We start from the raw sequence: 22,417 nt of genomic DNA on the forward strand, positions 1-22,417 counted from the left end.
GGCTGGGTTCCGGAAGTCCCAGAGGAACCTGGCAGAGGAACCCAGGTGTGTGGGTCCCGGGGCTAAGATATCCAAGCCTGCTCAGATCGGGACTGGGGCTCTTTCACCCAGATCCCCCATTTTCCAGTAGCTTGGTGGTCACACCCAGAAACTGCCTGAAGTGCCATGTAATCCTATTAATGGCCAACATCCAGAGACTAAAACCAAGCTCCTGGAAACACGCAGCCTCAAAGCGGCTGCGCAACATCTTATAGCTTAGTTCTCCCTCTTGGACAACCTGGCAAGCAACCGAGAGCGTCCTGCCCGTATGGGAGAGCCTGGCAAGCTCCCTGTGGCGAATTTGTATGCCAAATACAGTAACAATGATGGGTCTCATTCTCTTGATTCTGAAAGAGCCTCTAATGTGGCACTGTAGGGAAGGACGAGTAAAGAGTGGCTGCTAAAATCTCAGAGCTTGGATGTATGGAGACGTTACTGGGCCTGCTCAAGCAAATCGATGATCAATGGGATGATAGTGATAGTGATAGTGATGAACTGGGCTGATAATACATCCAGCCATAATTCTCTTGGTAGGGCTTTTATCATTGGTGACAAGCACATTCATTTTGTCCCTATAAGATTAAGAATTGGAGTGGCTGGTTCGGCCTCAGGAGCAATATCGGGGACCGGAGCCATAGTACTGGGGGTAGGGTGTTTGCCTTACATGTAGTTAACCCAGATTCAATCTTCGGCATCCTATATGGTCGCCATCTATATGGAACACCACCAGGAGTAATGCCTGAGTACGGAGCCAGGAGTAACCGCTGATCATGGCCGGGTATGACTCAGAAAGAAATAAAAACCCAAAGCCAAAAACAAAACCCCCCAAACACCAAATTGTAATTTACGAAATACTGAGTACTAAGCATGCTTATTCCCTCTATAACTGTAATATTTATTACTTCATTAGTAAAGATGCCATGCATGTAGCCATGCAGTTAACCGTTGAGTAATATTCCTGTTAAGTACACCTTAACTGTAATTTAAAATCCAAGGGATATATATATATATATATATATATATATGTATATATATATACATATATATATATATATTTTTGGTTTGGGGGCCATACCCAGTGGTGCCCAAGGATAACTCCTGACTCTGCACTCAGGAATCACTCCTGGTGGTCTTGGGGGATCATCTGGGATGCCCGGGACCAAAGCCGGGTCAGCCGTGTGCAAGGCAAATGCCTTATCCATTGGACTAACTTTCCAACCTGGTCTCTAAGGTATTTCTTTTTTTTGCATGGGAACCACATCCACACATCCAGTGATGCTCTGGAGTTACTCCAGCTCTGCACTCAGGAATCAGTGCGAGGGGGAACATATGGATGGGTGCCAGGGGTTGAACCCAGGCTGGCTGCAGGGCCAGCACCCTACCTGCTGTACTATGGTTCCAGCCTCACCTACTAACACTTCTGTGAAAGAAAATATTCAAAAGAAGCCTGAAAGTTGCATATTTATGACGGGACAGGGCCTTTGCCGTCAGGAGAGCCAGATAACGTAAAGATGGAATGCAAATGTTTTACATGTGGGCCTTACTGCTTGGTTAAGGAATCTGAGATGAGTTCTTGAAATGAGTTTGGTCTGCTTTACCTGTGCCAACTTCAATGGATCTGAATTTCATCCAATGGCACGTTAGCAGCATCACTGACATTTATCAGTGTTGACAGGCAAAATGCCAGCCCAAGAACAGTGCCTTATACAATACTCCTTTGTCACTTACTGAGAATTATGAATCCTTGGCAGTGGCTTAATGTAACGGAAAATGTTGTAGGAAAATTGAAGCACAAGACACCAAAGCCACACTGGCCCCAGGCTTCTGGGCAGGAAGTCAAGGCTGACTCTAGAGCTAGATCCTGGTAAGAGCCCCACAATGAGAACCAGGAACCAGTAACCAGTTTTCACAATTTTTTTTTTCTTTCAGGGAGAGGATGGTTATATCCAGTAGTGTCCAAGAGTTATTCCAAGTTCATTGATCTGGTGGTGTTTTGGGGACCACAAGGTGATGGGAGATAAAATCTGGGCTTCCTGCATGTAAACCATGCACCCCCTTACGTGCACATGACTGCCCATTTGCCCCTTTGGTTCTTTCTCAAGGCTGTGTGCATGCAGCCATCTCTTGTTTTGCCTCTGGTCTGTGTTGTGTGTAAAACATTCCTTCCTGGGAAGGATGGCAACTTTGATCCCGGGTGTACAACGCTGCCAGATACAGATGCCAGGAAAAGAAGCTAACGTGCTCAGATTCTAACTCCTTCCTCCATCCAGCTTCCTCTGCTGGCTTTAACTCAAACTCGGACCTTCTAAGGAAAGTGCTAAGACCAGAGTCTGCGTGTTAGCTCGGACCCAGACACAGACCCAGGAGATGAGATGCTCAGGCCACAGCCTCATTCCCGAGAACCAACAGCAGCTGCACCTGCGGGCAGGGTTGTCCTATCCTAACGTTCCCGCTTGGTTGAAGAAATGCAAGTATTCTTACATGCCCAGCCAGCTGACTCTTCTCGATCTAGCAGGCAACAGCCCACCAGTTGGGGAATATTTCCACTAATAAGCTGAGGGTCAGAAAGACAGTACAGGGGCTAAGACACTTGCCTTGCACATGATCAACCCTGGTTTGATCTCTAGAATCACCAAGAGTGATCTCTGAGCACAGAGCCAAGAGTCAGCCTCAAGTACCACCTGAGGTAGCCCCTCCCAACTCCCCTCCCCCAAAAAAACCTTCCAAAAAAACGATTTTGCTTTCTTCTTAAAAATATCATTTATAATAGGCCAGGGGGTATGGCTCAAAGTGGTAAGTATGTGCAAAGCCCTAAGTTTGACTCATTCCTAGCAACACTCGTGGTCTCTACTAAACTTTGTTAATAATTTAACACAGATGGCACAAAATTCAAAAGGGATACAGGATAAAGCTTTCCCAGCTATGATTCCCAGTTATCTTTCCACACTTCAATTTCCTACCACCTAATACTGTAGTTTGTGAACTAGAATAATTTAATCTGTTGTATACTTCTAGATATAATATACATGATTCTATATATGCATATGTATACATGCATATGTATACATACATGCATACTTATATATATATATATATAAAATGCGTACTTCTAGGTTTTATATATATACTCAACAAAACAAAAATGTTTAAAATGTACTCTTCACACATAAGGCAATGCACATACTATTTTGTAACTTGGTTATTTTTCCTTTTCTCAACAGTTATCTTATAGATAATTGACTAATCAATAGCTAAAGAGATTCTACATGTTTTTATCGCTGCAAAGCATTCTAAAAAATAAAAATAAAAAAAAATAAAAAATAATAATGGGGAGCCAAAGCAAGTACAGCAGGTAGGGTGTTTGGCCTGCACACAGCTGACCCAGGTTGGTGCCCCAGCATTCCATACGGTCCCCCGATGGTCCCCCAAGCATCACCAGGGGTGATCCCTGAGCACAAAGCCAGGAGTAACCGTGAGCACTTCCAGGTGTGACCCCCAAAGCAAAATCAATCAATAAAAAAAAATATATATTGTAAAGATGAACTTTGAGGCCACATCTCAAACTTAAAGTGTGTCTACATGTAAGTACTTAACAGTTCATTCTGTATTACAAATACTCTGTATTAAAAGAACTCGCAACTGTATTTTTCTAAATACATAACAAGAAGCTACAAAGCATTAGATAAATAAGAGGGAGTTGCATGAAACAAAGCCATGTTAACTATTAATAGTTACAAAAAGTATTACATTAATTGCTCATACCTGGTAAATGGCAGACAGGATTATCCTCTCCATCTTTCTCCAAAATAAGGTTAGTCAGAAAGTGCAACCCCACAGTACACTTAAGTAAGTGATGGACACTATTTACAAAATTACTGTGTAAGTCAATATATCTAAGGTTATGTTTAATCCCATGGAGAGAAATCAAACCTGCAATAGGAAAAATTCCTTTGATGTCATGGTAGCAGTTCTTCCAATAGCTTTTTAACATAATTATAACTATTTGGAGATAATTTTTACATAGATAATCCTAGAGGCAAAGGGAAGAGCTGAGACCTCACTGCGGACAAGCGTTCGGAGAAAAGCATACTGGCAGAGTCAAAAGTTATTCTGCAGAAAAGGAGGTTCAGACTCTCCAAGGCCTCAGTCCAGAAGCTCCAGACTATCGTCCTCTTCACACGAACCTTCCAGCCAATTCATGAATTTAATGTGAGAATAAGCATAAAGCAACAGCTATGAGCTCTCTCGATGCATAATTGTTGGGTATCAGCAAACACCCCCATTTTCTTGTTTTGAGCAGAACGTTTAGAGTACATGTGGCATTCATTACATACAGTACATTCACTTGTGGACATAGAGTACAGCTCATCCCTCCCCCAGCCTTTCCTACACTAGAAAACCATTCTCCTCTGAGTACCACAGAGAAAACCCAACAGCTAATTATCGCTGACTCCACTACCTCCATTTCCTCATCTCAGTCTATCCAGAGGTCCCATGAACTCTACTTGCCAAACATATTTACACTGTTTCCACTCTGGTCGACATCCCCATCATCCTTCCTTTGGGGTGGAGGGCACCCTGGTGGTGCTCAGGGTTTACTCCTGGCTCTGTGCTCAGGAGCTCAGAGGCAGGGTCAGTTGCATGTACGGGGTACCCCCTGCATCGTCTCTCTGCTCCTCCCCATCCTCTCTCATCCAGACTACTGGAATAGCTCCTAACTAGGCCAAAGAGAGAGCATGGTGGGTAGGGAGACTACCATGCATGTGGCTGAACTGGGTTCGATCCCTGGCACATTATGTAATCCCAGGAGCACTGCCAGGAGTGATCCCTGAGCACAGAGCACACTGCTTCCCCTACCCCCACCCCAGACTCTCCCAAAGTAGTACTTTCCTATCCTAACCTTTTCTGTCATTAATCATTCTAGGTTTTACTCTTCCTTTTTATGCAACTGTAACGTTAACACCAATCAAAGAGAATCATAACTGAACCACCCTTTCTGAATGAGATTTTTGGTCAAATACTCAATTAAGATTTTGTTTCAAATGTGCCAAACTCAATCTACTCATTACATGTGTCAAACGTTCATAATTATAAAAGTCATAAGCAGATTTACTTACCACTAAGATCATTTATTTGGTTATAAGATAAATTCAATTTCGTCAGATTAGTCAGTGCTTCAAGTCCTAAAATAAAATAGCTTTTCTTGAAATCAAATAATCAGTTGATTAGCATTTTATAACATCCTAATACTATTTCAGACTGTTTAGAAGCAGATCTGGCTGGAGCGATAGCGCAGTGGGTAGGGCATTTGCCTTGTATGCAGCCCACCCAGGTTTGATTCCTCAGTCCCTCTCGGAGAGCCCGGCAAGCTACCGAGAGTATACCGCCCACAAGGCAGAGCCTGTCAAGCTACCCGTGGTGTATTTGATATGCCAAAAACAGTAATAAGAAGTCTCACAATGGAGACGTTACTGATGTCCACTCAAGCAAATCGATGAACGGGAGAGTGCTACAGTGCAGAGCTAGAAGCAGATCTACTGTCTGACACTAGTCACAGCGGTTTTACTGGCATTTTGCACAGTGCTTTAAAAGGTAATAAAAGGGCTGGAGAATCAGTGGAGTGGGCAGTGCTCTTTTACTGCAAGCGGCCGACCTTGGTTCCAAGCCGGCACCGGAGTCCCTGCCAGGAGCAAGCCCTGAGCACTGCTGGGTGTGACCCCAAACCAAACAATAAACAACAAGAAGTAATAAACTTTTCTTTTTTTTTTTTGCTTTTTTTTTGGGTGGGGGTCACACCTGGCAATGCACAGGGGTTACTCCTGGCTCTGCACTCAGGAATTACCCCTGGCTGTGCTCAGGGGACCATATGGGATGCTGGGATTTGAACCTGGGTTGGCCGCGTGCAAGGCAAACGCCCTACCCACTGTGCTATCTCTCCAGCCCCGAGTAATAAACTTTTCTTAATAAAATTTTTTATGTAACGGATTTTAGAACCATTTTCATAAAGTTTATAAATTATTGACTCATTCTTTCAGGAAGAAGACCTAAATCATCTTTTTCAAGATGATAAATAAAAAAAAATCACTTACAAACCTTCTATTCTTGTGATCATATTGCAGGACAAATTTAAAGTGCTTAGTTTTGTCAGTGTGTTTAGCCCTTCAATTCGAGTTATTTGATTAGATGACAGGTCTAGATGTTGTAAGTTCCAAACATGGTCGATGGCTTCAATCTTTGAGATGTTATTGCAGTGAAGATTGATGCCATTAAGGGTTGAATTTAAAGATAACTCTGATATGCTACAAAAGAAGATCACACTATTAAGACAAGCACCCCAAATGCATCTCAAAATCATAACCAAATAATTAAAATTTATCAAATAGCTTTATAGATGTTTAGTATGTGCTCTGCATTTGATAATAAAATCCTATCTACTTGTGATAGTCTTGAAATGTCTCAAGATATATGCTTCATAACACAAACCCCAATTTTTCTGCAACATGAATTGGTATTTTGGACTATTTAAATAAGTAAAACACACATACACACACTGAAATAAAGCAAGTGACCCGAGTATTTCGGACTTCTATATAATGGAGGGATACAGTCATAAGTTCGGAGTGAAGGAGTGAAGGCAGTAATATCCCATTCACGTTCGCTCTGGACTATACTCAAGTAAATCAACTACCCTCTCAAATTCTGTTTTCCAATCTTGTTAAACCCTCACAATTCTAAGCAGAAGGCATCCTGAGAACACTGAAGTTAACATAAATTAAATAACTAGCCCAAATTCTTGTAGTCGTTATCTGACGGGGCATAAATCCAGATCTGATACTGAGGTTTATAAATCTTTTATTCACTGTTTCTAATGGCTAAGCCCAGTTTGCAAACCTACTTAAACATCTATTGCTGTTTCTAGTGAAAAGTTCTCCATCCTTTAAAAACGGGTCATGCATTGCCCTCTAAAATGAAGTCAGCGTTTCAGGTTCTCAATGACTGTTACTTCCAACTGAATCTCCTGGAGACTACAGACCCAAACACCTAGGACAGCGCACAGAGGTCAGCGGTGCTGGATGGGAGCGGCCAGGAGCCCGGACACGGACAGTCAAACGTCACACTGTGCTGTGGCTGGCTGTCCTCAACTATCAGAACCCAGAGAAGTCGGGCAGTTGGGAAGGAAAGAGAACACAGTCGCGGTCTGCTTCCAAGCTAGCACAGCGGAATTTAAAATAAGAATAAACTCGAGGGGCCAGAGCCATAGCACACCGGGGAGGGGAGGGGAGGGAGGGCGTTTGCCTCGCAAACGCGGCTGACACGGGTTCGATCCCCAGCATCCCATAGGGTTCCCCTGAAGACTGCGGGGTGTGATTCCTGAGTGCAGAGCCAGGAGGAACCCCTGAGCACCGCGGGGGGTGATTCCTGGGTGCAGAACCAGGAGGAACCCCTGAGCACCGCGGGGGGTGATTCCTGAGTGCAGAGCCAGGAGGAACCCCTGAGCACCGCGGGGGGGGGGGGGTGATTCCTGAGTGCGGAGCCAGGAGGAACCCCTGAGCACCGCGGGGGGTGATTCCTGGGTGCAGAACCAGGAGGAACCCCTGAGCACCGCGGGGGGTGATTCCTGAGTGCAGAGCCAGGAGGAACCCCTGAGCACCGCGGGGGGGGGGGGGGGGGTTGATTCCTGAGTGCGGAGCCAGGAGGAACCCCTGAGCACCGCGGGGGGTGATTCCTGAGTGCAGAGCCAGGAGGAACCCCTGAGCACCGCGGGGCGTGGCCCAAATTAGCAAAGCAAACAAGAATACGCTGGAAAAACACGCGAAACGTGCGGGAGCGGCGCCTAGGAGAGCCGGAGGCTGCACGGCAGGCGGGACAGCTGAGCTCAGCTGGGCAGCGCTTGAAGATGTGGGTCAAGCAGCGTGCATGAACGGATCGAAATGAGGCAGCGGGTGAAGAGAAGGGAGGCCACGACACACACGCCCCGCCCCCCTCACCCGGACCGGACCCTGCTCCTCAAGAGAAGCAGCCTAGATCAGAGAAGCGGAGACCCCCCCCCCCACACACACACACACACACCACCCCCCATCACGGGGCCAGCCCAGGCGGGACACCGTGCGAGGGGGCACGGGGCGGGGATGGGGGGGGCGGAGGGAGGCCGGCTCCGATGGTCGCGGCGCGGGCGCCCGCCGCCCAGGAGTCCGGGGGGGCAAAGCCACGGGGACCGGGTCTCCGTGCGACCCCGCGATCGGGCGGCAGGCGGGGCGCGGGGCGGGCGCCGCCTCGGGACGCCGCCGCGGCCGCGGCACCTGATCAAGCCTTTGTCCATGAAGCACAGATCTCCGCAGCTGCTGTCGCCGTCCTCGTTTTCCGCTTCCACCTGGGACTCCATGGCTCCGACCCGAGGCAGCGAGATCTTAACCGGCGCCCAGCGCGGGTCCGGGAGCCCGGAACACGCACCCCGGCCAGCGGAAGTGCGGCCGCGGGGGCGGGCCCAGGACCCGCCAGTCAACCGACGCTCGCCTGTTTCCCGCGCAGGCGGGAGGGGCCGAGCCTTGCAGCCAGCAGCGCTCTCACCCCCCTCCTCTCCCTTCTTCCCTCCCTCTCTTCTCGTTATTTGAAGCTTGGGGCTTGTGCTCAAGTGAAATCTTCCAGACTTGGGGATGGTGAACAACGACGGTCCTTTGTGGCTGTTCTGTATGAGTTTTGAATATATATATTTGCATTGCGGATACCTTAACGGTACTTTGGAAAAGTTAAGTACCTGTTTTTCCCTCCTGCCTGCACTGAATTTGGCAAACATTTGTCAGTATGTGACTGGATCTGCATTGGAGTGTTAAAAGCAGCACAAAAATATATTTTAATTTGTATTGCATTACCATGAGATACGGTTACAAAGCTTTCAGGATTGAGTTTCCTTCATACACGGAATGGATTCAATCATTCATTCATACCCATCCCTCCACCAGTGCGTATTTTCCACCACCAATGTCCCCAGTATACCTCCCGACACCCCCATCCCATCCACCCCCTGCCTCTGGGGCAGGCATCTTCCTTCTGACTCTCTTTCTCCTTTTGGGCATCAGGGTTTGCAATGCAGATACTGAGACGACGCTATCAGGTTCCGTCCCTAGTCTAGCACAGAAACTTTTAAGCCTCCTTTGCTGTGGTTTTGGGATGGTATCTTCGAAGAAATTGTTTCAACAGCCTTGTTGGGTCAAGGGGAGTACTAAAGAGATGAAAGGCTTTGCGGGTAGAAAAATAACACCATTAAGGTGAGTGCCCCGCTGGAGAGATTGCTACCCAGTAACCATCATCCAAGTGGCTCGCTGTGGCCAGCCCAGCTCTTCAGCATTGAAAGAAGGCACAGAATTTGAGGAAGGAGCAAGGGTCCTGAGAAGTGCCTCCTGCGTCCTGGGCTGAGGCTCAGCATTCAGACACCAGAGGGAGCAACAGATTAGAGGCAGGGAGGCAGGCTCCAGAGAAAGGAAGAACTGCCAGAAAAACAAGACAAGAGCAAAGTATGAATAGTTGCTCTTTTCAAGTGATAAAATCAACAAACTGCTAGCCAGAAAACAGAAGACTCCAAAGCTATGAAAAGAGTAATTTCCAAATTACATGATTGGAGAATAAAAAATAAACAGTGGCCTCAAAGGAAGCTAAAAGCTTATTTAGGTCAGTCATTATTTCTCCATAATTAAGCAAAATCATCAAAGCCACTTAAAAGCAGACAATGGTGTATCTTTAAATATCTACAGCACTCACTATACATTTTCTGCAACAGAAGCAGTCTCAGAACCATCAACAAGATCAGGATTCCTGCTCTTTTTTTTTGCATATTATTTTCATCTTTTTATGGATATAACATTGCATTATAAAGTTTCAGGTGAGCATCATTAAAAATCAATGTGAATATACTACATTCGTCTCATGACTAAAATCCCAGTTCTGTCCTTCACTATATAATATTTCATTTCTCATAAAATAAACTGAATTTTGTTTATTCAATTGAATAATAAGTTTCAAAAAGATAATACAGAGGGTCAGTCACTTGCCTTGCATGCTTTCGATAGGGGTATTTGATCCCAGGCACAGAACATGATCCCCTGAGCCTCACCAGAGTGATCCCTGAGTCAGGAGTAAGCCCTGAGCAGCACCATCCCACAGGTTGTTTCCAGATTCTGGTTATTGTGAATATTGCTGCAATGAACATAGGATTGCAGGTAGATTTTTTGCATTGTGTTATTGGGCCCTTAGGGTATATTCCCAATAACAGTATTGCTGGGTAATATGAAAACTCAATCTCTAGTTATTTTGAGGATTGTTTTCCAAAAAGTCTGAACCAGTCAACATTCTGGCTAGCAGTGAATGAGAGTCCCTGCCCCAACAACACCCCCCCATGCCCCGCATCACACCAGCTTTTGTTGTTCTTGTTCTTTTGGATGTGGGCCATTCTCTGTGGTGTGAGATGATAACTCATTGTTGTTTTGATTTGCATCTCCTCGAAGATTTGTGCATTTTCCCAAGGATTGGCATGTATTAATTTTGAAGTAAGGATTCAATTACATATAAAAGAAGCTAAATTTTCTGGTTACATTAGAGATAATATTATGTGTGTGTGTATACATACACTCTGTGTAAACATACACACACACACATAAGGAGTGTTAGTCTGGTTGAAGAAGATACTTTTTTTTTCTTCTTTTTTTTTTTATTGAATCACCATGAGATAGTTACAAGCTTTCATGTCTGAGTTACAATCACACAATGATCAAACACCCATCCCTCCACTAGTGCACATCCCCCACCATTAATGTCCCCAGTATTCCCCCACCCTTTCCCCACCCTCCTACTGCCTCCATGGCAGGCATTGTTCCCCATACTCTCTCTCTTCTTTGGGGCATGATGGTTTGCAATACAGATACTGAGAGGTTATCCTGTTTGGTCCATTATCTACTTCTAACACACATCTTCCCTCCCAACCAATTCCTCCAACTATCATTTTCTTAGTGATCCCGTCTCTATCCCAGCTGCCTTCTCCTCTCTGCTAATAAGGTAGGCTTCCAACAGGAAGATACTTTTAATGATTTTTGTTTGCCAGGATGAAGAAGCATCATTTATTCTTTATCTGCTGTAATTTCAGGTGAATTCTTCTGCAATGCTCTCCCATCTGCTAAAGTATTTTCATCAATGTCATCCACAGGTGAAACATTCAGTAGTAATTGTAAGAAGCAAGTCATCTTGTTGAAGTATGTAGAACACAAACTGAAGTGAACAAAAGGAAAATAAAGCAAAACACCACTAAAGATAAAAAGAAGAACATAGATATAATGCATCTGAGGAGACCTGATGACTGGTGTCAAAACTAAGAACAAAGATACAGCTATTGTTCCAAATATAAAAGGCAACCGCACCTGAGGGGAAAAAAATTACTATTAGAGGACTTGGAGAATTTTATAAATAATAATGTACAAAACACTTAAAATGTACAAACATTTGTTGGATATTGGTCATGTTTAAAGGATTAAAAATGCCAAATTTTCCTGTTTTTACATAGAAGAAAATTATCTGCTGAGAATCTTGGTAGATCTATAACACAATGAAATAAAAGACTTTTACTTGTTAGTTTCTTTTCTGAGACCCTACTATTTACAGCTATTCATACTGCTTGCTTACTCATAGTTTTGTTTGTTTCCTTGTTTATTTTAGGGCCATATTCAGGAGTGCTCACGGTTGACTACTCACTCTGTGCTCATGGAGCAATCTTACCAGTGCTCCGGGACTATTTGTCATGCTGGGATTCGAACCAGGACTGTTGCATGCAAGGCAAGTGTTCTGCCTGCCTGCTGAACCATATCTCTAGCTCCTTCATTCCATCTTTGGATGAAGAAATTCTGAAACATTTCACACTATACGCATAAACTTTTTTTTGCTATAAAACTTTGTCTAAATTTTCTATCTTAATCAAGCAATGCTAAAATTAGTGATTTTTTGGACATCAACCGAATATATTATCCTTATATAATCCATTTTAAGTATAGAAGGACCATGGGGTTTGGAATAACTTTTTCTGATTCTGACTCTTCACTTACAAGCAGTTAAGATGATATGTACATGTGAATTTATATTATTAGTTATATGTTTTTGTATTAAGTAAGCAATAAATCTCAGTTAAACATTATTATAATTAGTATCACTGTATTTTGCTTAACATTTCTCTCTTGCCTTTTAGTCTATGTTGTTATTGATGATGCAATGATAAATTTATTTACATGTCTTTTAGGCATTTCAACTAGTGTTTTTCACAAAGTATCTTCATAGTACACTTTTATTGAATCATTGAATAATTTATTAAAAAATCACTATTTTTTTAGTCTTTAAGTATAGATTTTTGATTCTAAACCAAGTAATTAGAATCTCTCAAGTTGAAGTCTAGGAATTCTGCTTGTGAAAGAAATCCTCAAGTTATTCCTTTTTTTTTACACTAGAGTTTGAAAATCTCAGCTCTTAACTATGTTGTTACTTAATTTTTAAGTTTGAATTTCTAGTCCATTCCTACATTTTGTGTGCTGCTGAGATATTCCTGTAAATATTCTGTTGCCATATTTTGCCATATCTAAGATACATAACTTAAAAGGCCCTTTGCTTGTAGAATTTGCTTTATTGGTAAAACAAGAGTTGTATAGAACTTACATCATTTCAAAAGGAATTTACAGGCCTAATAATGGCTTACATATATATATATACATATACATATATATAGTGAAATATGCTCACCATAAGCCATAGTTACAGTTAAATGACTAGTTACAAAGTTTAAACTTTCTAGAAATTTCATATTGAAAAGGATGATGACTTGACAAAAGTCCAATTATCTGTAAAAAAATGTTACCTAGAAACACGATTATTCTTGATACAATATTAGAGAGACTTTTCTTCAGTGTGTGTACATATTAAAAGACTACTTACTATATTATGTAAAAATATCCCACTTAACCTCCTGGTTGAATAAATATAGAAATGAGTAACTAGAGTTGGGGGCTGGAGTGATAGCACAGTGGGTAGGGCGGCTGCCTTGCACATGGCTGACCCAGGTTCGATTCCCAGTATCCCATATGCCAGGAGTAATTTCTGAGTGCAGAGTCAGGAGTAACCGTTGTGCGTCACCAGGTGTGGCCCAAAAAGCAAAAAAATAATAAAATAAAAACAGTATTTTTATTAAATTCACAACGTATAGGTAGTTGGACTACAGTAAAAAATTTTAAGGAAAAAATTCTTGTCTAGACTTGTATGAATCACTTCAGGCATACTTAATGCAAACAGAGGTTTTACTTATTTGAGAAATTGACAGAAAACTCACCCCTGAGTCTGTCTTTGATATTTTGCATCTGAAGCAAACTTTTGGAGCATAAGTAAATTCACACATATATCCAAAATATCTATCACATAGCTTTTTCATAAATTCAAGAGACACTGGGCAGACCCGTCTCGCTAGATGGGATTCAATATAATATCATAAAGAGGGCACAGGTCTGGGAAATTTGTCCCTCTTCCACGGAGATCTAGAGAAAACATTGCACACCCTACATGTGACCCCTCAGACTAAAGTTTTGCTAGTTGTTTTGCCATGATTATAATGAGATACTAAGATTCCTGTGCTGACCCTAGCAATTCCCAGAGTTGCACATTCTTTCCTGAGATTTCAAATGGAAAATGAACTAAGAAGCTTATGTGTCAACACTCAGAAAACATATAGAGATGAAGTGTTCTTGAACCAGGCTTCCAGTAGCCTAGAAAGATTGGAGAACAGTCACTAATAGTGCTAAAATGCTCTTTAGGAAGAAGAAGGAAATATTTTCTTGAGGGGGTTTGATTTACCTTATAAGGTCTGTTGAGGTTGGGCTCCTTGAATCTCAGCTTAAGTAAACCTACCATCATCAGCCCAAGTTGAATCCAGCTTGCGAATCCCACATAGTTCACCAAAACGATTAAGTCTGAAGTAAAAACAATACAGCAGGAAAAGATGAGCAGCTGAATCACAGCTGCGATTGGACAGGCGTGAATATTGAGGGATGAAAAAATCAAAGGTAGTTGACCCTCCTGGCTTGCAACATAAAATAACCTTGTTGTTGAAAATATATTACAACTAAGGGAACTAAATATTGAAGAAGAAACACCAATTGAAATGACCCATTGCATGGATGGGATTACTCTATCGACCCAGGTGACAGCAACAGCTTCTGTAAAAAGAAAGAAGAAAAAAAAGAGAAAAATCAGTAAGTGATAAAAATTTCTACCATATAGAAACTTTAACATAATTACAAAACTTAGGAACAATAATGAGCTTGTAAGTTATCTGTAATTACCTTAATCAAGAGAAGGGAACTTCCTTCTACCCTTATTTTACTTGAAATCATGAGTATTAGATTTTCAAAAATATACACATTAAAACATATCAACATTATAAAGTGATATTTTCCTTTTTCATATTAATGTAGTACAAAATACCAGTTGATTTTTTTTATTGATTGGGATTCTCTGATTTACAAACTAATTGTAGTTAGATGTCAAATTAATCTTGACAATAAGACTCAGTTTGTCACCCTGCATTCTATTTCAGTAGTGCTAGATGCAATTTATTGGTCTTAAATGCATTGTTACATTGTTCTTCATACAACATTTGTTACACGTAATATTTATGTAATTTTTCTGGTGGTAAAGTAAATGCAATATAAAATTGGCAACTTTAACAATTTGTAATGTTAATCCATTAGTATTAGTTACATCAAAAATATTATACAATCATCTCCAGTATTTCTAAAACTTCTTCAGGATTTTAGATATAATCTTGTACCTGTCAAGTTATAACTTATTATTTTCACCTAACTCATTCCCCTGATAACTTATATTCTACCTTCATTCTCTATGAATTGGTCTATTGGACACTCCATATATGTGCATCTATATAGGGGCTACAAAGATAGAACACTGGGTAGTGCATTTGCCTTGTTCAAGGCCAATCCAGGTTTGACCTCTGGCACTCTATATAAACCCCCAAGCCGAGAGTGATCCCTGAACACTGACCCAAGAGCCAATCCCCCCACCAAAATTGTTATCATATAATGTTTATTCTCTTTTATCTAGTTTGTCTCACTTAGAAAAATGTGAATTACCTAAGGATAGTAGAGATAAAGGTCAGGACGGTGACCTCAAGGCTTGGAAGCTGATCTTGTGTGCTGGGTAAAAAGGCAAGTGGGGTGGAGAAGAGACCACTAAGTAAATGATGGATGGAGGGATCACTCGGGATGGTAGATGCCTGCTGAAAGTAGACTATGGACCAAACATGATGGCTACTTAGTGCCCATATTGCAAACCATAACACTTCAAAGGAGAGAGAGAGTAAAAGGGAATGTGTCTGCCATAGAGGCAGGGGGTGGGAAGGGGTGGGGGTGGCGGGAGGGAGACGGGGAACATTGGTGGTGAAGAATGGGCACTGGTGGAAGGATGGGTACTTCAACATTGTTTGATTGAAACATAGTCACAAAAATTTGTAAGTCTGTAACTGTATCTCACAATGATTCATTAAAATAAAAAATGCAGTACTTATGATACTTGCATAAAAAAAGAAAATGTGAATTAATTCAAGTTGTAGCGTGTACTGGAATTTCATTCCTGTTCAAAGGAAGAATAGCATTTTGTGTGTATATCTTCCACATTTTGATAATTCATTTATCCATAATGAATACTCAAGTTATTTATTTATTAGTTTTTTTTTCTTTTTGGGCCATACCCAGTGATACTCAGGGCTTACTCCTGGCTCTGTGCTCAGAAATTATTGCTGGCAGTGCTTGGGGGAACATATGGGACGTTGGGAATAGAACTTGGGTTGGCCGTGCACAAGGCAAATGCCCTGTCTTCTGTACTATCCTTCTGGCCCCAACTCAAATTATTTCAACCTTTTGACTTTCGTAAAGAATAATAGTACTTGTATTTGTATTATTGGATGGTCAATTCATACAAGCATTTATTTGAATCTCAGTTTTCAACTCTGGATATGTATTTAAATACCTAAGAGTTGAATTGTTGGGTCATAAGGTCAGTCTATGACTTTTAGGTTTTTAAGGAACCTAAGATTGGCTTTTAAAGACATATTAATTATTTTACATTCCCAGCAGCAATGGATAAGGGTTTAAATTTTTCTACAACCTCACCAATCCCTGTGTGTGTGTGTGTGTAAAGGACATTATTAAGTGGAATGACATTTTCACATAGGGATTCCAGAAAAAATGTAGAATTATTATTTAAAGTCATATAGCAACTAATGACCACCAATTGACTTTTATTGATTTATTCTCTGATAAATATTGATTTATTCTCTGATAAATTTATTCTCTGACTTACCATTTCTTAAAGTTTTGGTGGAGCAGGAAATATGAAATAAATTTGTTATGTGCCTGCTAAGGAGGCAGGCTAGCAACAGGCAAGAAAGAAGAACCTTGGTAGAGGGAGGGCTATGCTGGTTTTGGAACATGCAATGACTGAAACATCTCTACTAACAATAACTTTTTATTTGTTTATGTATGTATTTATTTATATTTTTAATGAATCACCGTGAGGTACAGTTACAGACTTAGAAACTTTCGTGATTACGTTTCAGTCATATAATGATTGAGTACCCATCCTTCCACCAGTGCCCATTGTCCACCACCAATGTTCCCAGTATCCCTCCCGCCACTCCCACACTATCCCTGCAGCCTCTGTGGCAGGTATATTCCCTTTTACTCTCTCTTTCCTTTTGGGTGTTATAGTTTGCAATACGGGTACTAAGTGACCATCATGCTCTGTCCATAGTCTACTTTCAGAACACATCTCTTATCCTGAGCGAGCCCTCCAAGCATCATTTACTTGGTGGTCCCTTCTCCATCTCAGCTCTACTTGCAATAACTTTGAACAACATAGCTGAATATTTATGAACAACATAGTTGCTTAAGAAAAATAAATTAAGGGGAAAAACAGTAGCTGAGAACTTTCCTAAGCTTATAAAGGATCCGGGAAGGTCAAAGTGTTCCAAACTACTACAGCAATAACAACAATGAACAAAATCCCCCAAGCTCCAAAACTGTTCCAAAACATGTTTTTACACTTTTTTATTTAAAAAAGAAAGAACATACCAAAGATAGAGAGAATCCTAAAAACCAAGAATAGGAAACTCTGCTTTACTTCCAAAACCCCCATCACCTGGCACCAGCTAACACGGACAGTTGTATTCACCAAATCTCACACTAGAACATCACACTTCTTGTGTCTGGGTGAAGTAGGGAAGGAAAAGAGCAACTTTTTCTCAGGGTTGGGGGTCACAGTATGCTGACTACAAAGATTCACCCCCCCCCCAATACAGCAGGAGCACAGCAAACACAATGGGGAAGACCCGTAGAAGTCACCGAAATTCACTGAGTGACAACGCTAACACAGAATGCTCAGCCAAAAGTAGAAAAAAGAAATGAGAAAGCTACAAACTAGTTATCCCCAGTGAATATGGATTTGAAGATTCTCTACAAAATCCTAGTGAGGGCTGGAGTGATAATATAGCGGGTAGGGCAGTTGCCTTGCATGAGGCTGACCAGGGTTCTATCCCCAGCACCTCATATGGTCCTCTAAGCACTGTCAGGAGTAATTCCTAAGTACAGAGCCAGGCGTAACCCCTGAGCATTGCCAGGTGTGACTCAAAATGCTGAAAAACAAAAACAACTCAAATCTTAGTGAATCAAAACCAACAATTAAAAATTTAGCAATATACATTACAATATTTAACATCATGACCAAGTAGGATTTATTGCAGGCATGGAAGGGCAGTTCAACATATGTTTTTCTTTTTCATGTCTTAGTAATTTCCATATTTCTCTTTCCAGACTTTATTTGATTTAGTGTGTGCTCTACCCAGCCACCATCATGCTCCAGGCCGCTTTCTGAAGTGGCCACGCAACACAGCATAAGACACTTAATACCCATTTTCCATAATTTTTGCACCATATTTGTTGGGTTTCAAATATGGTGTGAACCATGGAAACACCTGTAAGGATGATTGGAGGCCACCCTAAAATCCTCCATCGCTTTCAGAGAGCCCAGCAAGCTACTGAGAGTACTCTGCCCACATGGCAGAGCCTGGCAAGCTACCTGTGGCGTATTTGATATGCCCAAAACAGTAACAACAATGGGTCTCATTTATCTGACACCGAAAGAGCCCCAAATATGGCAGTGTTAAGAAGGATGAGGAAGGAGAGGCTGACAAAATCTCAGGGATGAACTAGACTTCCAAAATGAAGAAAGACTAAAATGACTGTCTGTACTTTCAATGCACATATGCTGACATCAGAAGCATCCATCAAGCACCTGATGATACAAGCGCAGAAGATCAAGTACATCATTGGTCTGACCGAAACAAGAAGGCATTGATCATGTCATGCCATTTTCGACACCGGAGAAGAACTGTTCCTCGAGACATGCAACAACAGAGACATCAGTGGCATCAGTGTCCTTGTCAACATGAACTTGGTCATGAGCATTGATTCATTCAAAGTCTAACAACCTGAATCAGACGATTATGCTTGAATAGATGTGGCTCACTGCCGGCAGTTTCTACCTTCGTCGTCTATGCACCAACATCCAACTACAATGAAGAAGAAATTGGGAAGTTCTACATGGAGCTGGAGAAGTTCTATAAAGAATACCACACCTTCTACAGGATCATTTGGTTGGTGATTTTAATGCCAAGATAGGACCAAGAAGGTCTCCCGAAAACTCCATATTGGGTCCTATGGCCTAGAATGGACGATCAGGGAGAGAGACTGTCTGAGTTCATTATGTCGACCAAGACCATCCATGGTAACTCACAGTTCCAGAAGGCCAAATCTAAACGTTGGAAATGGGAGTCTCCTGGTGGACAGTTTCACAAGGAAATTGGCCACATCGTATTCAATTGAAGGTTTTGTCTGATCGATGTCGCTGTTGTCCCAAAATTCCAAACAGGATCGGATCACCGTCTCCTTTGTGCAGAATTCTACTTCACAGAACAGAAAATGGGAGAAAGGTCTGCAAAGTTTAAGTTTAAGAAGAGAACTCCCAGAATGACCACCAACTGGGAGCTCTTTAGTGCTTCTGCGGCAATATGGGAAGATGCCGTCATTGACAACATCGATGAGGAATACAATCGACTGGTTCAGCACCTCCATGACTGCATGAAGAATGCCGAGAATGGAAAAGCCACAAACAGACACCTGTCTTTGGAAACTCTTAAGCTCATTCGCCAATGTGGTTTGGCCTGAGCCTCAGGCAACCACACGCTAATGTCTGAGCTTGCAAAGCTGTGCAGAGAAGATATAAAGGAAGACCTCAAAGACAGAAGAGCAGCAGTGTTGGCCGATGCGGCAGAAGCCGGGAAAAGTACTCGCAATGCTCGCCTGTCCTTTGCCAACTTCAAGATCAAGATGACTAGCTCTGACTTCCTGATGGATCTATCACATCTTCCAGAAGGGCAATGGAGAGGATTATTCATGACATCTACTCAGATCTCTTCGACAGCCACGTCTACCTGTCCACATAACAAATTCTGCAGGATGGATATGTCATTCCCAACGTCCTCCCTTCCAAAATCCGACATGCCATTTTGTCAGTAAAGATGCACATAGCACTTGCTCCAGACAACGCCAGACCTGAACACCTGAAGAATCTGCCACCAGTACTCGTCAATATACTGGCTCGGCTCTTCACACGCTACCAGTCGTATGCAAGTTTCCATCCTAATGGAAAAATCGCAGGGCTGTTCTGTTGTACAAGAAGGGAGACATCCACGACATTGGCAATTATCGCCCAATCTGCCTGTTGTCTGTCATCTACAAGTTGTTCACTCGAGTCATCCTGAATAGAATAGGCAGAACACTAGATGAAGAACAACCATGCAAGCAAGCCAGGTTCCAAAAAGGATTTTGCATGATCGACGATATCCACACAGTGACCAAACTCATTGAAGTTTCGGGAGAGTTCAAGATGCCGCTTTTTCTAACGTTCATCGATTTAAAGGCCTTCGATTCTGTTGAGACTGAAGCAGTCATTAAAGCCCTAGCCAAACAGGGCGTTCAAACTCAGTACATCAAGATCTTCCAAGAGCTGTATTGTGGATTCACCACCAGGATCTCACCATTCTACAAGGAAGTGATCATTGATGTAAAGAGAGGGGTTTGGCAGGGTGATACCATTTCACCGAAACTCTTCAGTGCCACCCTCAAGAACGTCATGCGGCGACTGGAATGGGAAGGAATGGGAGTGAAGATAGATGGTCAGCAACTACACCGCCTCTGCTTCCCTGATGACATCATTCTAATAACACCAAAATTAGCCAAGCATCACAAGTGCTGGCCGACTTCAACTACGAGTGTGGAAAGGTGGGACTGCATCTGAATCTCACCAAAACAATGTTCATGAAAAAATGAACTAGTTACTGACCTTCCATTTGCTCTCAATGGAACAAACATCTCTGAATGCAGCAGCTATGTGTACCTGGGTCAAAAACTCAACTTGAGGAACGACTTGGTGCCAGAACTGCGCAGGAGGAAGAGAGCACTGTGGAACACCTTCAAGAAGTGGTTAAGAGGACGAAGAACCTCTCACATCTTTTCGACTCCACCATTCTTCCTGCACTAACATATGCCTCAGAGACCTGGGCTCTATGCAAACAGGATGAGAATACTATTCCGGTATCCCAAAGAGTAATTGTAAGAGCTATGCTTGGAGTACCACATTTCACTCAAGTGAGAGAAGGAATCTGGAGTTCTGACCTCCATCGATGATCAAGAATCAGGGACACTGTCTTATTTGCCAAAGTGTCAAATATAAGATGGGTCAGACAGGTAATGCAATTCAGAAAGGACCACTGGACTAAAGCTGTTACCGACTGGATTCCACGGGATGTCAAAAGACCGAGTGGCTGCCTACCAATGATATGGTCAGACTTCTTCATCAAAACCCTAAATGAACAGCTTGAGGCTCTTCCTGTTCCTGGAGCAAGCAGATATCATTGGGCTGCACTAGCACGTGACAGGGACTAATGGAGATGTTACTGGTGCCTGCTCCAGCAAATCGAAGATCAATGGGATGACAAGTGATACAAGTATGTGCTCTAAAGTAAATACATAAACTTTGGTGTTTAAAGTTTATATATAATTTTATCTTTAGATAAAACATGAACCAATCGAATACAATTATTTTAAGTTTTATAAAAATATGTACCATACAATAGAGCCCCCCCCCCTTTATTCAGGAGAATGGAGTTGAGTGTCTTTCATCTGGTTTTAAGTAGCCTTACCTGAGGATATGATTTCATTTGGAGTCAGGACTGCCAAGTAAGAAACATTAACTAATATGTAGAGGAGCATCACAAAGGTAAGTGCAGTGATCACACACTTGGGAATATTCTTACTAGGCTCTTTTAGATCTCCTGCAACAACAATAATAAAACCCCAAATGAACACAATACAAAATAAATCACTTATAAAAAGTGACATTATTTAACCTTTGAAAGTGATTTCCAATAAGATATAATGGAAAAAGAAAGCATTGAGATAGCTTACTTTTAAAATGTTTATCATATCCTTGGTGAATTATTGATTCCCGTAGTCAGGGAATGGCGATAAATTCTGAGGGTTGAATACTCTATCCCTGAGATACTCATCATGAATCACTTGAAAAGCAGAGAAAAGCTCAAAACTCCTGCACTCTGGGCAGGAGAAGAGGGGCTTATGCTTGACTTTGTGATCAACATGTTAGAAATATATTTAATGAAGGAATAAAATAGTTAAATGGTTAATCTTATCACAATATTCTGACTTATTCTGAGATATGTAGACATTTGTTCTCTTTCCCCACTTGGGTTAAGTCTCTAGTCTAATGTAATAGTGCATTAAATCTGAGAACATATTGTCAATAATAAAATTAACAGTATTTATTTGGAAGATAAAAATTAAATTATTAACTTGCACTACACAGCTACCTCATATTGACTGAAAAGTCAAGTATAAACATAAGACAATATTTATTTAGAGAGAAACACAGAAAAATATGTATCTGGCCCTTGAAATGGAGAAAAAATTTCAAGTCTGAAAACAATGTAAAATTTAATATCCTTAGTCTGATACAGTAGAGATTTAATTGTAGTTTTATAAACAAAAAAACATGTATTAAAAATTTTATCATTGGGTCCGAAGAGATAGTACAGTGTTTAGAGTACATGCCTTGCATGTGGCCAACACAGAGCTGGTACCTAGCAGCACACAGCCCCTGAATGTTAGTGGGTGCAACCCCGGAGGTCTCCAAGGCCTGCTCTGGTGGCAGATAC

General features: G+C 41.9%; 2 protein-coding genes across 7 annotated transcripts in view; both read right to left on the reverse strand.

Annotated features, from left to right (window-relative positions):
• LRRCC1 (leucine rich repeat and coiled-coil centrosomal protein 1) overlaps positions 1-8,485 on the reverse strand; it is a 31,057-nt gene extending 22,572 nt beyond the window's left edge. For 2 of the 6 annotated variants that reach the window (XM_055129244.1, XM_055129242.1), the window contains exons 1-4: positions 8,340-8,485; positions 6,133-6,338; positions 5,157-5,222; positions 3,802-3,969 (exon numbers count right to left, since the gene is read on the reverse strand). In XM_055129244.1, coding sequence (XP_054985219.1) covers positions 3,802-3,969; positions 5,157-5,222; positions 6,133-6,338; positions 8,340-8,422 — 523 coding nt within the window. In that variant the 5' untranslated portion in view covers positions 8,423-8,485. Of the gene's footprint in view, positions 1-3,801; positions 3,970-5,156; positions 5,223-6,132; positions 6,339-8,339 lie in introns of those variants that run through there. The other 4 variants (XM_055129245.1, XM_055129246.1, XM_055129247.1 and 1 more) reach the window with 4 other exon arrangements.
• Positions 8,486-9,329: 844 nt separating this feature from the next.
• SLC7A13 (solute carrier family 7 member 13) overlaps positions 9,330-22,417 on the reverse strand; it is a 39,628-nt gene continuing 26,540 nt past the window's right edge. The window contains exons 3-6 of the mRNA XM_055124430.1: positions 21,389-21,520; positions 13,909-14,270; positions 11,352-11,444; positions 9,330-9,524 (exon numbers count right to left, since the gene is read on the reverse strand). Of these exons, the coding sequence (XP_054980405.1) occupies positions 9,330-9,524; positions 11,352-11,444; positions 13,909-14,270; positions 21,389-21,520 (782 nt within the window). The remainder of the gene's footprint in view (positions 9,525-11,351; positions 11,445-13,908; positions 14,271-21,388; positions 21,521-22,417) is intronic.

This window comes from Sorex araneus, chromosome 2 (assembly GCF_027595985.1).
Source record: "Sorex araneus isolate mSorAra2 chromosome 2, mSorAra2.pri, whole genome shotgun sequence".
NCBI lineage: Eukaryota > Metazoa > Chordata > Mammalia > Eulipotyphla > Soricidae > Sorex > Sorex araneus.